Source organism: Silene latifolia, chromosome 11 (genome assembly GCF_048544455.1).
Source record: "Silene latifolia isolate original U9 population chromosome 11, ASM4854445v1, whole genome shotgun sequence".
In the NCBI taxonomy this organism is placed as follows: Eukaryota; Viridiplantae; Streptophyta; class Magnoliopsida; order Caryophyllales; family Caryophyllaceae; genus Silene; species Silene latifolia.
The window spans coordinates 107,773,263-107,787,456 of NC_133536.1; the positions used below are offsets into that span (position 1 = coordinate 107,773,263).

General features: G+C 36.5%; 1 protein-coding gene across 2 annotated transcripts; it reads right to left on the reverse strand.

The window, feature by feature from the left end:
* Nucleotides 1-8,697: 8,697 nt before the first annotated feature.
* LOC141611854 (putative inactive purple acid phosphatase 29) lies at nucleotides 8,698-13,779 on the reverse strand. 2 transcript variants are annotated; one of them, XM_074430504.1, is made up of 5 exons: nucleotides 13,686-13,779; nucleotides 12,853-13,139; nucleotides 12,053-12,447; nucleotides 11,246-11,669; nucleotides 8,698-9,030 (listed from the first exon to the last, which is right to left on the reverse strand). In XM_074430504.1, the coding sequence occupies exons 1-5, from the start codon at nucleotides 13,721-13,723 to the stop codon at nucleotides 8,990-8,992; spliced, it is 1,185 nt and encodes a 394-aa protein (XP_074286605.1). In that variant the 5' UTR covers nucleotides 13,724-13,779; the 3' UTR covers nucleotides 8,698-8,989. The 2 variants fall into 2 exon arrangements, with proteins under 2 accessions (XP_074286605.1, XP_074286604.1); XM_074430503.1 differs by having other exon boundaries at nucleotides 13,477-13,703.
* Nucleotides 13,780-14,194: the final 415 nt, after the last annotated feature.

The window sequence follows — 14,194 nt, forward strand, 5'->3', positions numbered from 1 at the left end:
TCCGACAAGGAGTTAGGGTAGCCGCCACTTCAAGAGGAACTTATGTACTTGTTTTAGCTAATGGCTTTGATTTGTAATTACATAATTGTTATTTTGTACCTTCTTTATCTAAGAACATCGTTTCCGTTGCCATGTTAGACATGGAAGGATTTTCTTTTGCTATTAAGAAAAATTGTTGTGAAATTTCTGAGAATAACTTGGCCATAGGCCAAGGCACTTCAATTAATGGCATTTATGTTCTTGAAACTTTAAACTCAAGCAAAGATATCTATAACATACAATCCAAAGGACTCATAACAAGTGATCCAAATGATTTGTACATTTGGCTTTTTCGATTAGGTCACATAAATGAGAAACGCATTAAAAGGCTAGTGTCGACTGGATTTATTGGACCATTTGATTTTCAATCATATAGAATATGCGAATCTTGTCTCCTTCGCAAAATAATTCGTACTCCCTTTAGTGGTAAAGGGACACGAGCAAGTGATTTGTTGGGACTAATACATGCCTATGTATGTGGTCCAATGAGTATCACCGCAAGGGGAAATTATGACTACTTCGTCACTTTTACCGATGATTTAAGTAGATATGGGTATGTTTACATAATGAAATATAAAAGTGAAGCATTTGAGAAATTTAAAGAATTTCTAAATAAAGTAGAGAGCCAATTGTACAAAAAGAATTAAAGCATTACGATCCGATCGTAGGTGGCAAAGATCTAAGTAATGAATTTGATTTATTATATATGGATTATGACCTTGTGTCACTACCCATAAGATCAAACTAATATGAGTCGAGTTGAGTTGTTGAACTCGCTTTTGGAAATTTTTATTTTAATCTGGAGGGTCAACCTGAATATACCTAAAATAGCAAGTCTATTTAACAAATGACATGAATCAGACTCGCATATTACATGAATCAAGCTGCCAAAAGAGGGCCGGTCTATTTATGAGCTAACATGTTAGTCTAGACGAACTTGTATTACTTCACCACATATGTTTGTGACTCACAAAGCTATCTCTTAAGAAGATAGAAGTATTTCTAAGAGATAGAGTGGGAGTAGATCGTCACAAACATGTTTTATAGTTAATGTGTTACTTTTTGAAAGTAATAGAACTATAATCTATTGAGATAGAGTGGGAGTAAAAGTACACATGTCTTATTGTTAATATGTTACTTTTCGAAAGTAATGGAATTATGACCTATTGAATGATCAATTGCGAGTAGTCCCAAAACGACTTTGTTGCATAATAGCCATAGCATTACAATCTCAAGAGTAGATTTACTTTAAGGCGATGGTCTCTTTAAAGTAAATAGAGCTTTAGAGTACCTAAATGCATAGATTGACATGAAGATGTTGATCAAGATAAATCATGTTAGGAATTGCCACATTTCATTTTGATGAAGAATGGCAAATAATATTAAAAAATTCGCTTTTCTAAAATGGGAATTTAGAGAAAGATGTGTACGGAACACAAAACCTTAGATAAAGATCTAAGAATCCTAACATATTATGCAAAGCTTACTTAAGCAATCCTAGAATGGTCTTAAGCAAGCATCAAAGGATAGTAATAATCATACTTTTCGTTCTTGTGATAATTGAGAATGGTTTCATTCACATGATTGAAGAATCATGTTTATACATGAAGTTAAGTGGGAGCCAAAATTATTTTTCTCATGTCTTATATGTTAATAACATATTGCTCATTGAGAATAATGTACCAATGCTCTCCTCTGTGGAAGAGTGATTGGGAGACTAGGAAAGGGTGTAATATATTCTAGATTTCCGAATCTATGTGTTAAATTTGAGAGAATATTGGCATAGTGTCGAGAGCCTTATGATGATAAGTTCTTTCATGTCTCAAACATCAACAAGGTTGAGTAGGTTATTCATATTGATGAAAGTGAAATTACTATGATAGAGTCATAGTCATTCACTGAACCTAAATAAGTTGTTGATCACATGAAATCGATTACTAATGTTTCCACCATTAGAACGATTATGTATGCCATTACATGCACACGTCGTGATGAATCATATGCTTGGAGCATAATAAGTCAATGACAAGTTAATTCGAATAAAGGTCTTTTGAAAGCCATAAAGAACATCCTTTAAGATTCTTGAGAAGAATTAAGGATTCGTTCTTATGTTTGGATGATATACTAAGTTGTGTGTTGAAGGGTTACACAAACTCTAGTTTTCAAACCTATAAGAATTTATCAAAATCCTAGGCTGATTTTATTGACTTAAGAGTAAGAGACTAGAGAGATGTTTTAGTTTCAACCATTGCAAGTTCTACAAATGGAATCTAAGTACATTGTGATAAGATGGTCTACATAGGGAATGAGAGTAGATCCCTCTACCAAAGACTTTATCACAAGTTATATGATAACAGTGGGAGCATCTTCCAAGTATAAGAGCCCAAGTCTAGTAAGAAGACTAGACATATACTTATTTAAATTCATGTCATTAGAAATTACATTTAATAGAAGAAAATAGCAATTCATAAAGTTGGTATGTATGGATACATGGTATATCCGCTTACCAAGATTTTATTGCATATTAGCTAGGGTAAAATGTACACTATAGATTATAAGATATGAAGTAGTAATAGGGTAATGACTATTCATATATGATAATCGCATTTATCGTTTGAGTTTCTTTAAACTCATGCATTACTTTGTTACATCCAAATGGGTTGTTGAGACAATATTGAACCCCATTGAATTGAACTGGATTGACATAGTATGCGCCCCTGGTTACTTATAGGAGGTGACGTCTCGAAGTGACTAGAGTGTGATGCGATTGATGGCAAGTTCAAGTGCCATAGGGTCATATGAGATGACTAGTCGATCACATAGACAGACTGTATGAGACACTCTTTTGGGCAGTGACCGCTTATAGAGTTCTGGAAATTCATAAAGCCTGGTCGTGGCAAGAGCTACTATAGTATTCTTATAAGTCGATTCTTTTGACTAGAGACTATTCGCCCAAGTTGGCACAAGTTTCTGATTGGTTTTGATTTATACTCTACGACTGTCGTAACTGAAGTCAAATGAGTATATTTTGGGTCATGATGAACTGTGGCTATAGGAAGGGAATAGTGCGATAGGAATTGTCCACCCCCTTGTCAGGGTTGTTTAAAATCTCAGGGCCACTCGAGGAGTAGTGAACTAAAAATGCGTGGCCACACTCGGAAGGTATCTACGGTGGATAATTTATGTCAGACAGTTACTCTCCAAATCGAGGAAACCACTCAAGATATGATCAAATGCAAGTACGACCTGCAAGACACCTTGCATTGAGTGGGAGATTGTAATAGGACAAGAGAATTGGTGACGCACAGTTATCTCGGACAAGTGGGAGATTGTTGGAGTATGTGTCCTCAACAATAGTGCGATCACATGATTTAAAATCATAATTAAATCTCATAATAAGAATGCGTAAGGGATGATTCATTTACACAGTCAACTGATCAACATTAATCAGTAATGATTGACTAACTAGAGTTTGACATTACTGTCGTTTGACGGTGGTGATCACTTGATCCCTTAAGGTCACACCTATAGGACAATTCCTTTAATAGACAAGTTGATTAATTGTATGACGATACAAGTTGATCAATTCCTTAAAATTGAACAATTGTTTTGTTAGTGAGAATATTTATATATTATTGTAATTTGATTAAATAAGATTTATTTTAGTAATTAAGAGATTTTATTACTAAAATTGATTATTGTTTATGAAACAATTGAGATAAAAATGAATGGTTAATTATAATTACAATATGTTGTGAATTATAATTATATGACCTATTTTATTTATGTGATCAAGAATCACTAGACAATTTGTTATATGTAATTTAATTAATGTAAATAATGATATTTATTTGATAAATATGTATTAAATTAATTAATAACATGTTACATACTACATGTGACATATTGTGTGACAAATAACAAATTGAAAAAATAAAATGGATGTACATTTTATGTGATGGACCGAAATGGTGAAGGATTAGAGGATGATGGGTGATTTATTTTAATAGCTAAAATAAGATCATGATCACACTACTTATCTAGCCTTACAAGCCTAAGGTTTAGAGAAGAACAAAAGGAAAAGGGAAGTACCATACATTGGCCTTCCTCCTCCCCAAAAACCGGCACCCTCCTTCTCAAATAGAGAAGTTGTTCTCTATTTTCATTAGTGCATTATTCATTCATTTTCTCATCTTATACTCTTAACATGGTTTGAGAAACCTTAAAAATTGTTCATCCAAAATTCTAATTTCAATATAAGATTACTAGTGTAGTAATAAGAATATTATTAGAATCATTTTAAGGATACTAGTATACTAATCTAGTTAATTAGTATATTAGATTTAAGGGTATTGTTTTGGGTGCAACAAGAGGAGGATCTCTATATTTGGGATTTAGGAGGATCATCAATAATATTTGAGCTCAAGAACAAATAAGGAAGGCGTCCTTATTTGTGCCCAAATTTTCGAACCATTAATAATGTAAGGACCATTGTTTTCTCATTTATTTCTTATTTAGTTATGCGTGCACTAGATTCTTAGAACTCATATTAAAATGTTAATTAGTTCACCATTAGAAAAGTCTAATAATAGGTATATGAACCTAACAGTAAAGTCCCCAATAGCCATACGTTTATAGGAGATAGGTATCCCAAGATATTTAAAAGGAAATTGTCCTTCCTTGAACCCAGAAACCCTCAACACATACTCTACCTCAGCTTGACAAATCCCATTGAAATAAATATTTGACTTATCACAGTTCATCTCCAATCCAGAAGCATTAGAGAATGTAGCAAAAGCTTTTAAAATCACTTTAATAGATTCTCTGTCCTCCCTACAAAACATGAGTAAGTCATCTGCAAAACACAGATGACTTAACTTCATAGCTCTGCAGAGAGGGTGGAAATTGAACTCCATCTTATCAGTCACAACAGAGAGGACTCTACTCAAATACTCCATGCAAATGGTAAATAACAGGGGAGATATGAAGTCACCTTGTCTAATACCTCTCTTCCCTTGGAAATAGCCAAAACTTGACCCATTAAGAGATAAAGTAAACCAGGGAGAGGAAACACACACCATAATCCATCTGATCATCTGGGGAGGAAACCTTAGGGCAGTCAACATTTGCTCAATAAATTGCCACTCAATTGAATCATAGGCGTTTTTGAGGTCTATTTTCATGATGCATCTAGGGGAACAGGATTTCCTATTATACAACCTTACTAAGTCCTGACAAATAAGAATGTTATCCACTATTTTCCTACCTTTAATAAAAGCACTTTGATTAGCACTTATTATCTCAGGTAGCACATTAGCAATCCTATTGCAAATCACCTTAGAAATGGTCTTGTATATAACATTACAACAGGCAATGGGTGTGAAATCTGCCACACTAATAGGTCTATCTTTTTTAGGGATAAGGGTCAAAATTGTGGAGTTAATCTGTTTCAGAAGTTTACCTGAATCAAAAAACTCCCTGACAGCCTTAACAATGTCCTTACCAACAATACTATAAGCATCTTTAAAGAAATGAGAGGAGTAGCCATCTGGTCCAGGTACTTTATTAGCAGGAATGGAGAAGAGAGCCTCCTTAATCTCATCATCAGTAACAGCTCTGATCATACAGTTAGCTTGATCCACACTAACAACCTTCCCTTGCCTGACAGTAGGAATGTGCACATCCCCTATAACTTTGCTAGACCCCAGCAGCTGTTTATAGTAATCCTGAAAAGCCACCTCAATATTGTCAACAGTGGTATGTGTAACCCCATGTCTATCCTGGATGCACAAAATTCTGTTCTGAAGCCTTCTAGCTTTCATCACACTATGGAAGTAAGTAGAGTTATCATCCCCATCACTCATCCAATGGACCTTTGCTTTTTGACTAAGGAAACTTCTCCAAGCAGCATCCAACTCCCTATAAGCACAGGCAGCCACTTTCTCAGCAGCCTACAAATCAACATTAGTGGGAGCAGTATGGAGTATCTTTTGGATCTCATGTAAAGGAAGTAAGGCCATCTTAGCTGATGTTTCAACATTTGCAAAGCTGGAATTGTTCAAGGCTTTTAAAGGAGATTTAAGAGCCTTGAGTTTCTTAACAGTTTGAAACATGGTATAACCTTCAATCTGAGTTTCCCAAATACTTTTGACAATGGCCAAGAATTCTGCATCTTGTCCCCACATGTTAAAAAACGTAAAGCTGCCTTTCCTTCTCTCAGTTGCAGGCCAAAGAGTGATGGTGCAAGGGCAATGGTCATATAACCCTTCAGGGTGAAAAATAGTGTTAGCTGCAGGGAATTGAGCTAGCCACTCATCATTAATCAAAACCCTGTCAATCCTACCAAACACCATGTCCCCAACATCATGCTTGTTATTCCAAGTGAAAAATGCCCCCTGTGCAGGAGTATCCATCGGACCACAATTAGCAACACAATCCTGAAAACCCCTCAACTCTGCATTAGTAATTTTAGACCCAATTCTCTCATTCATTGCCAACACATTATTAAAATCTCCCATGACCATCCAATGACCATTCACCATAGCAGACATATGATTAAGAGACTCCCATAGAGACACTCTCTCAGCAATCCTGTTGAACCCATACACAATAGAGGTCCACCATTGAATTCCAGTAGGCAAGAAAGTGACCCTAGTGTGAATCACCTGAGCTTGACTACTAATAATCTCTACCTTATAATTCATTGGATCCCATACTAGCCAAATTCTGCCCCCCTCATGAGCATCAATATTGTTAACCATAGACCAATTCATCCCTAAACCATTGTGCACTTTATTAATGGAATTCCTTCTAACTCTTGTTTCTAAAATACCAAAGAAACCTACATTATTCAAATGCAGAAATCTTCTAACATCAGATTGCTTATTCCCACTATTAAACCCCCTAACATTCCAAAACCCAATGCTACCCATTCTCAATTAGGTTGAGATCATACTCCTTTTCAGGGTCACAGACCTCCCTAATCTGTATAGAGCGTTCAACCACTTCAAGAAATGTCCTCCTATTACTCCCAACTCCTATCCCCCCTTGTCTAGTCATCTGAGTAATGATCCTAGCAGGGGAGAAAACAGATTGAAAAGGCATTGGAGTAACATAGGCCCTTTTCCCATTACCCAAATCTGCATCCCTATTCTTCACAATAGACTGGTCAACAGCCACAGCTTGCTGATTCACGGGTTTGGGAACAGGTTGTGCAGTTTTTTTAGGCATCCATACTTTCCTTCCGTGTGGAGGGCCTTTCTGTGTGTTATGTTTCTTCCTGCAATCACGAGCTAAATACCCCATAATCTTACACTCAGTGCATATGGTAGGCTTCCATTCATAGTGAACAATTTGTCTATGATGGTTACCCAACTCATCCTGAAATTCCACAACATCAGGTAGGTCCGCCCCAACTGTTACTTCAACCATTACTCGGGCATAGCCTAAAAATGTCTTCAACTGAGTATTACTATCACATCTAATCGGGACTCCTACAAGGTTGGCAATCTTCTTAAGAGCATTCCCCCAAAACTTTAAAGGTAATCCATAAAACCTAATCCAAATGGGAACTACATCCACAGCCTCCCTGACCAGCTTAGCCGACGGAGTCCATTCCTTGACAACTACTGGTTTGTTATCAAAGAAGATTGGCCCCGCTAAACCCTAAGTTTCATTGCTTCAGTTTTGAATCTAACTATGAATATCCCATTGGAATGAAACGCAATTTTATCAACCTCAGTCCAAATTCGTTTCACAAACCCATCTATTACCTTCCATGGAGGATTAGCCCCCAAGACATAACAGAAGACAGTCGTCGACCAGTATTCTAACTCATCCTTAACATCAGAATCAGTGAGTTGAAGACCACTTACCCTAGATGAAGTCGGTGAATCAGAACCCGGTGACTTGTCCCTCCTCGATACTTCCTCCCAGTCCTCATCAGACTCTTCCTCCAGAATGGACTCCATAACCTCATTCATATTGTAGGGACGAAGAAGAGATGCCGGTTCCTGAGTTTGACCAACATCATTCTCTTTATCGTGCTTAGAAATTGAAATTACTCGATATCGCGAACCAAAATTATTATTATTAGATGATTTATTACTACTATTTGATTGAGTTTTTGTGTTTTTAGTATTATTATTTGCTATTACTCTAATTAATCTACTAGATTTAGGGAAATTTTTCCTTTGTCTAGCTATTGCTATTAAGAAAAGATGAACCCTAAATCACTCTCTCTCTCTCTATCATGTTCTCTCTCTAAAAACTTTTGTGGTGTATCTTCTACCTCTTGTGCGGCTGGCTACGGACCCTCTACCTCCTTTCAGCAGCTTCATTCTGCCATTTCAGCCATACTTTTAACCTTTACCCCCAGTATTTTCCATCCTTATCCACCAGGAGTTGCTTAGCCACCTTATGAGACAGTGGAGCAAGGAAATCGTGGCCAGGTCATGTGGGCACACGAAAGTATTTCATGCGGTATATGTACTAGCACAAAACTACAAACCGAATTGTATATACTGTTTTTCGAGTACCCACTGTATATGTACAATTAACCTGTATCAGGTCTTTGACATGTAAAACTGTATATCCAATACAGTTTTCAAAAAACGTATCAGATATACGATTTTACTCATCCTACAGAAAGAAAAGATATGTTCAAATATTGTCATGGTATAACCATACGTCTGTTTTATCAACATAGCTATTTGGATATTACAATAGGAAAAGACTACAGAAGCATTTATCTAATAGCTCCTTGTTACAGTTTTTGCATTACATTCCATCATCTACCAATTACCAGACACTGAATCCAACAACCAAAAGTCCACACTCTTTTGGAAAGACAAGCTCAGTGTAAATATTACCATAAAGGAGCCCTTTATTGATACATAGACCAATTAGTACTTCAGTAGCTGGTTGTAAACTTCGGGGAAGTAATCTTACCCTATACAGGGCTGTTTGGCTGTGTTAAACTTTCGATAGGGCCTGCGCAAAATTGTAAGGAGCATAAATTATCCTCAATAGTAAATATAAAAGGCCGACTTATGGATCAGTACCCGTAAGACTTAATTAGCAACAGTTAAGAGTTTCAACCACAGTCGGCCTAAAATATCATCCTATATATCCAATTTCAGTATTTATATCAAGTGAATATCATGATTCACGACTCACGACCTGTTAATATTCATGACTCATGAGTATAATCTGAATCTGTATGTAATCTCCAATTTTTGAGTTGCAGTTCTCTTATTAAGCATTGCTGCTTAATCAGGTTGTAACTCGCAAACGTCTGAAGGAGGTTGATGTGTTAAAATATTAATCTAGAAAAATCTAGGATTTAACATTATCTAGAAATGTAACATAATAAGTTAGGTAAGAATGCTCTAGAAAATTATAGAACAAAATAGTAAGGATTGTATTCTAGAATACTCCCTTACATTACTATAAATATGGGAGTTGAGATCATTAGTAGTGTGTAACCATGGCTCCAAACATGGAGCTAATAGGTTTCACCAATACCGTCTCCCTCAAATATCATGTAATATAAACACATTCAACATATAAATAAAATTATCCATGTTGAGAATATCGGGCTCACAATACTTCCGTTGCCAAAATTCCAACATGGTATCAGAGCCCATGGTTATCAAATCTGGGCGATGATATTACGATCCTACCTCCTCCGATCCATCAAAAAAAAATATCACACACAAAAAAAAAAAACTTATTTGCTTCCGACTCATCAAACAATACTCTTCCCAACACATAAAAAAAGGGCAAAAACGTCCGAGTGAAATTATTGACGGACATGAGCCGGAACATTTTATTCAAAGCAATAGGGTAGCAAAAACAAAAATGTTAACCCGAAATCCGGGAAGTAAAAAAAAAGGAAAACTGACCCGACAAGGGTAACAAAAAAAAAGGTTACCACGAAATTTGGATAGCAAAAGAGCTAATCCGAGGAGGGTAGCACACGAGGCTAACCCGAAATTAAACCAGGGAGGGTAGCACACGAGGCTAACCCGAAATTAAACCAGGAAGGGTAGCACACGAGGCTAACCCGAAATTAAACCAGGGAGGGTAGCACACGAGGCTACCCAAAATTAAACAAGGGAGGGTAGCACATGGGGCTAACCCAAATCAAACAAGGGTGACAAAAAAATGTCAACCCTACAAGAAATTCAAGAAAAAAAAGGGAAACAATCAAGACAAGTCCAACCAAGAATCCAAAATATATCAAGTTCAAGAAAAATTGTATCAAGCAAACAAATGGAAGCAAAGAAGGGAGGAGCATATAAAAATAAGCCAGGAGCATATGTCATATGACGTTTTTTCAAAAGAGAAGGCAATGCAACAAATGATTGTCCAAGTTCGGAAAACTTAAGCTTATGGGGGAGCATATAACAAAGTTTCGAGAACAAAGAATTCAAGACAATCGAAGATGATATCACATAAGCTTCAAATACGATCCAAGATTTTTCAAGATTAAGGGGGAGTGTTAAAATATTAATCTAGAAAAATCTAGGATTTAACATTATCTAGAAATGTAACATAATAAGTTATGTAAGAATGCTCTAGAAAATTATAGAACAAAATAGTAAGGATTGTATTCTAGAATACTCCCTTACATTACTATAAATATGGGAGTTGAGATCATTAGTAGTGTGTAACCATGGCTCCAAACATGGAGCTAATAGGTTTCACCAATACCGTCTCCCTCAAATATCATGTAATATAAACACATCCAACATATAAATAAAATTATCCATGTTGAGAATATCGGGCTCACAATACTTCCGTTGCCAAAATTCCAACATGATGCATGAATTATAAAATCATAGTGGTGACTCTAATGCTTCACTAGGATTCACCACAATATCAAAAAATTGTGTTAACTGCAGGACGGCATATATGATATATCTGCAGCTCTACCACATGAATTATGAGGCGAAATCCAATGGCCTGTTCAGGTCAGGGTATTCCTATGTTTTCTGTTTCATAACAAGATAAAAAAAAAAAAAAAAAAAAAAAAAAAAAAATCATGTTGCACAATCCGACTAACCCGTTTCTATCACAGTTCAATCACCCACGTGAAAAAATATGATATGAAAGATTTAAAATATCAATTTAGAGCATATAATCTGCATAAATATGAACCATTGTTCACAAAAACATTGTCATGCAGCTTGGACTAGCTTACCAGCAGTTCTTTTGCTCCAAAGGACCTGAGCATCAATGGTAGTAAGGTGCGCATCATCAAGACGCTTCCACGTTTGGATACTCTTGACGGGTCCCCATACTCCTTTGGCCACCTTTTCCAACTTCACGCTTACAACCCTGGCCCTCCTTGACCAGCCAGCCTTACCGTAGGCATGGTATCCAAAACCACCGGCATAACAAAGATGTATATGCTTTCTTAGACCACAGAAGTCATTTATGTGATCATGGCCTACAAACACAGCCCTCACATCCCCTGCTTTAACTAGGCTATTGAAAAAGCCCGAGTTTATAGAAGGCGAAGAGATACCCTCTTGTTTGACACCTGTTATTTTGGATTTGGAGAAACGTGCAAATTCAGGCAATGGAATGTGGAAATAGACAAGACCTGGAGCATTGTAGGAACTCTGCAATAGAGATATATAACGTCAAATCAATTTTACAAAGCTATTTTCCTATCATGTCAATTTTTCTGGTTCAAATACATTATCCCGTAGTTGCAAACTGCCAAAGCCAATAAGCATCAAAGAATTGTTCCCAAATTTATTTGGGTTGGCTAAGATGAATCATCATTTCCGATTCGAACACTTTTTTCTGTCGGTATATAAGGTCTTAAACCTCCTGGAGTTCTTGTCCAAAAGCGTATAAGAGACCTCCTACATGTGAGAGAATCCAGAAACTCCAAAATCAATTGAGGAGTACAGAAGGATTTCGGTTAGTCACCCATACGAGACCTCTCATTAGTGACTAGCTATTTGCAGATTCACAGTTTGAAAAAGATTAATCATACCTTCAAAGCCGTCGATGTACGTAGAAACCATGATTTTTGCGAGGATTTGATCCAGTCATATCCAGAGATGAAGGGGACCTTTGAGTAGTCTCCACTATCAAGAAAATAAAGATTCAGAATTGAGTTGTTCTGAAAAGGCGAACCATGAACTCCAGCCACCTCCAGGTTGTAGTTTCCAAATCCCGCGATTTTCAGTACACCAGCAGGATTTAACTTAGATAAGGTATTGTTCATACGGACTATATATTTCATGACTCCTTCCCTCGAAAGTGTTGACTCCTGGTCATGGTTGCCAAGGACAGCAGCCCAAGGGATGTGGGACTCTACAGCCGGAGCAAAAGCCGCATCCATTGATTTTCCTGCATCAGTTGCATCCGATCCAAATATGTTGTCACCTGTCGAAATGAAAAAACACTTGTTAGTGAGATCTGTAGGTGAATTTTCATGGTGAAGACTGGAGAGTGTCCTGCTCCAATAGAAAGTATAAAAATACATGATAATCACAGTCAGCGGTCCAGGTACATCTACATAGCATATGTTACATATCTGCAATACATATGCCAAAAAAAGGTCTGTAGCGAGGTTTCAGTTAGAGCATCAAAAAGTGTTTACTCCAGTAAAGCACACTAACACAATTCTCTACAAAAAACACGGCCTGGGAAAACTGAATTTCGATGAGGACCACAGAGAAAACAAATGAGATACAAGGGAGTTCCATCTTAGTATTGCTATAAGGGGTAACTCTATCAAAAAAAAAAAAAAAAAAAAAAAATCAACGGCAGAAGGATAAAAAAGAGTACCTGTAAAGACAATAAAATCAGGGTTCTCTGCTTTGATCATTCGCTTGATGAAAACAGTAGTATTAAGATCGGAGCATCCTTTAATCTGAGTGGGCAACACATTCTCGCATGGGGTTTTTTGGCCATTAGCATAATGCATATCGGCCACTTGGAGAATCTTAAACTCCCCATGTTTGTTGAATCTTAATGCTGTCGAAATTTGACAATTTAATCCACCAATACTAGTGTATATAATCGCCACAAGATACAAAACCTTGAAGCTCGAACGAAGTTCCATCATCTGTGCCCTGTGAGATTTTCAAGTTAGAACTATTGAAAGTTGCAACTTAACTTGCAAGCAAGAAGCCACCAAGTCCCCTTAATCATCAGAGTGCAGTTTTATTGTTTCAGCAGCAATGTAGAATTAGACCCTAATCCCAAAAAGGATTTGACGGAAATTTGCCTCATACTAGGTATAATCCAAAGTCGAAGCAAAAACCCATCACATGTTTTTTTTAGGATACCAACAATGCCATTAGATTGAAAAGAAAACAAATTGCACTAAAATACTGTCACTAAACTACAGTTGAAGTGTTAGCATATAAAAATAACAATTGTCAATATAAGAAATGAATTAGAGGCTACCCTACGGAGGAACAGCAGCAGCATTCATTTCTGTGGGCTAACATCCAACACAACAAAGAAAATTCATGTAAAAGCTTTGATAAGGTAGAAAGCTCCGGTCATTTCAAAATTGAGTAATTATGTAATTTTTAAAAACAAATGAATTAGAGGTAGAGGTGATGAGAAGTGATGAAGGAAAATTATGGAAAAAGAAGGAGAAAGTTACTTACAAAATTGAGTGCTGTAGCGGCTTGATTGCCTCAAGCATATGGTGACTTGGTGAGTATCATTTTGTTTGCTACTTAGGGAGTAGTACTATACTTCCTCTGTTCCATATGATAGTTTACGTTTCTTTATATGCGTGTATCGTCGTACGTGTTTTTTTTAAATATCTTTAGTTACATATCATTAAAAATTATAAAAATTTGATTTTCATAATGCACTCGGTAAGACGATTTAAAGAAGATCTCACATGACTATCTTTTATGTTATACATTAGAAATTGTATTAAAGATTCTCCTCACTTATGAATAGTGCCCAAAAAGCAAACGTAAACAATTCAATGAAACGGAGGAAGTATAAGTTTGCATAATAAACTGAGAACAAGACTATTCTACGGATGAACAGCAGCAGCTTTCATTTCGGGAAAAATCAACCAAACCAACTTGCTATATTTTCAACTTTGAGGTGCTACGGTGGGTCACAAATAGACCTCGCAAACGCCTTAATTAAGTCGGGT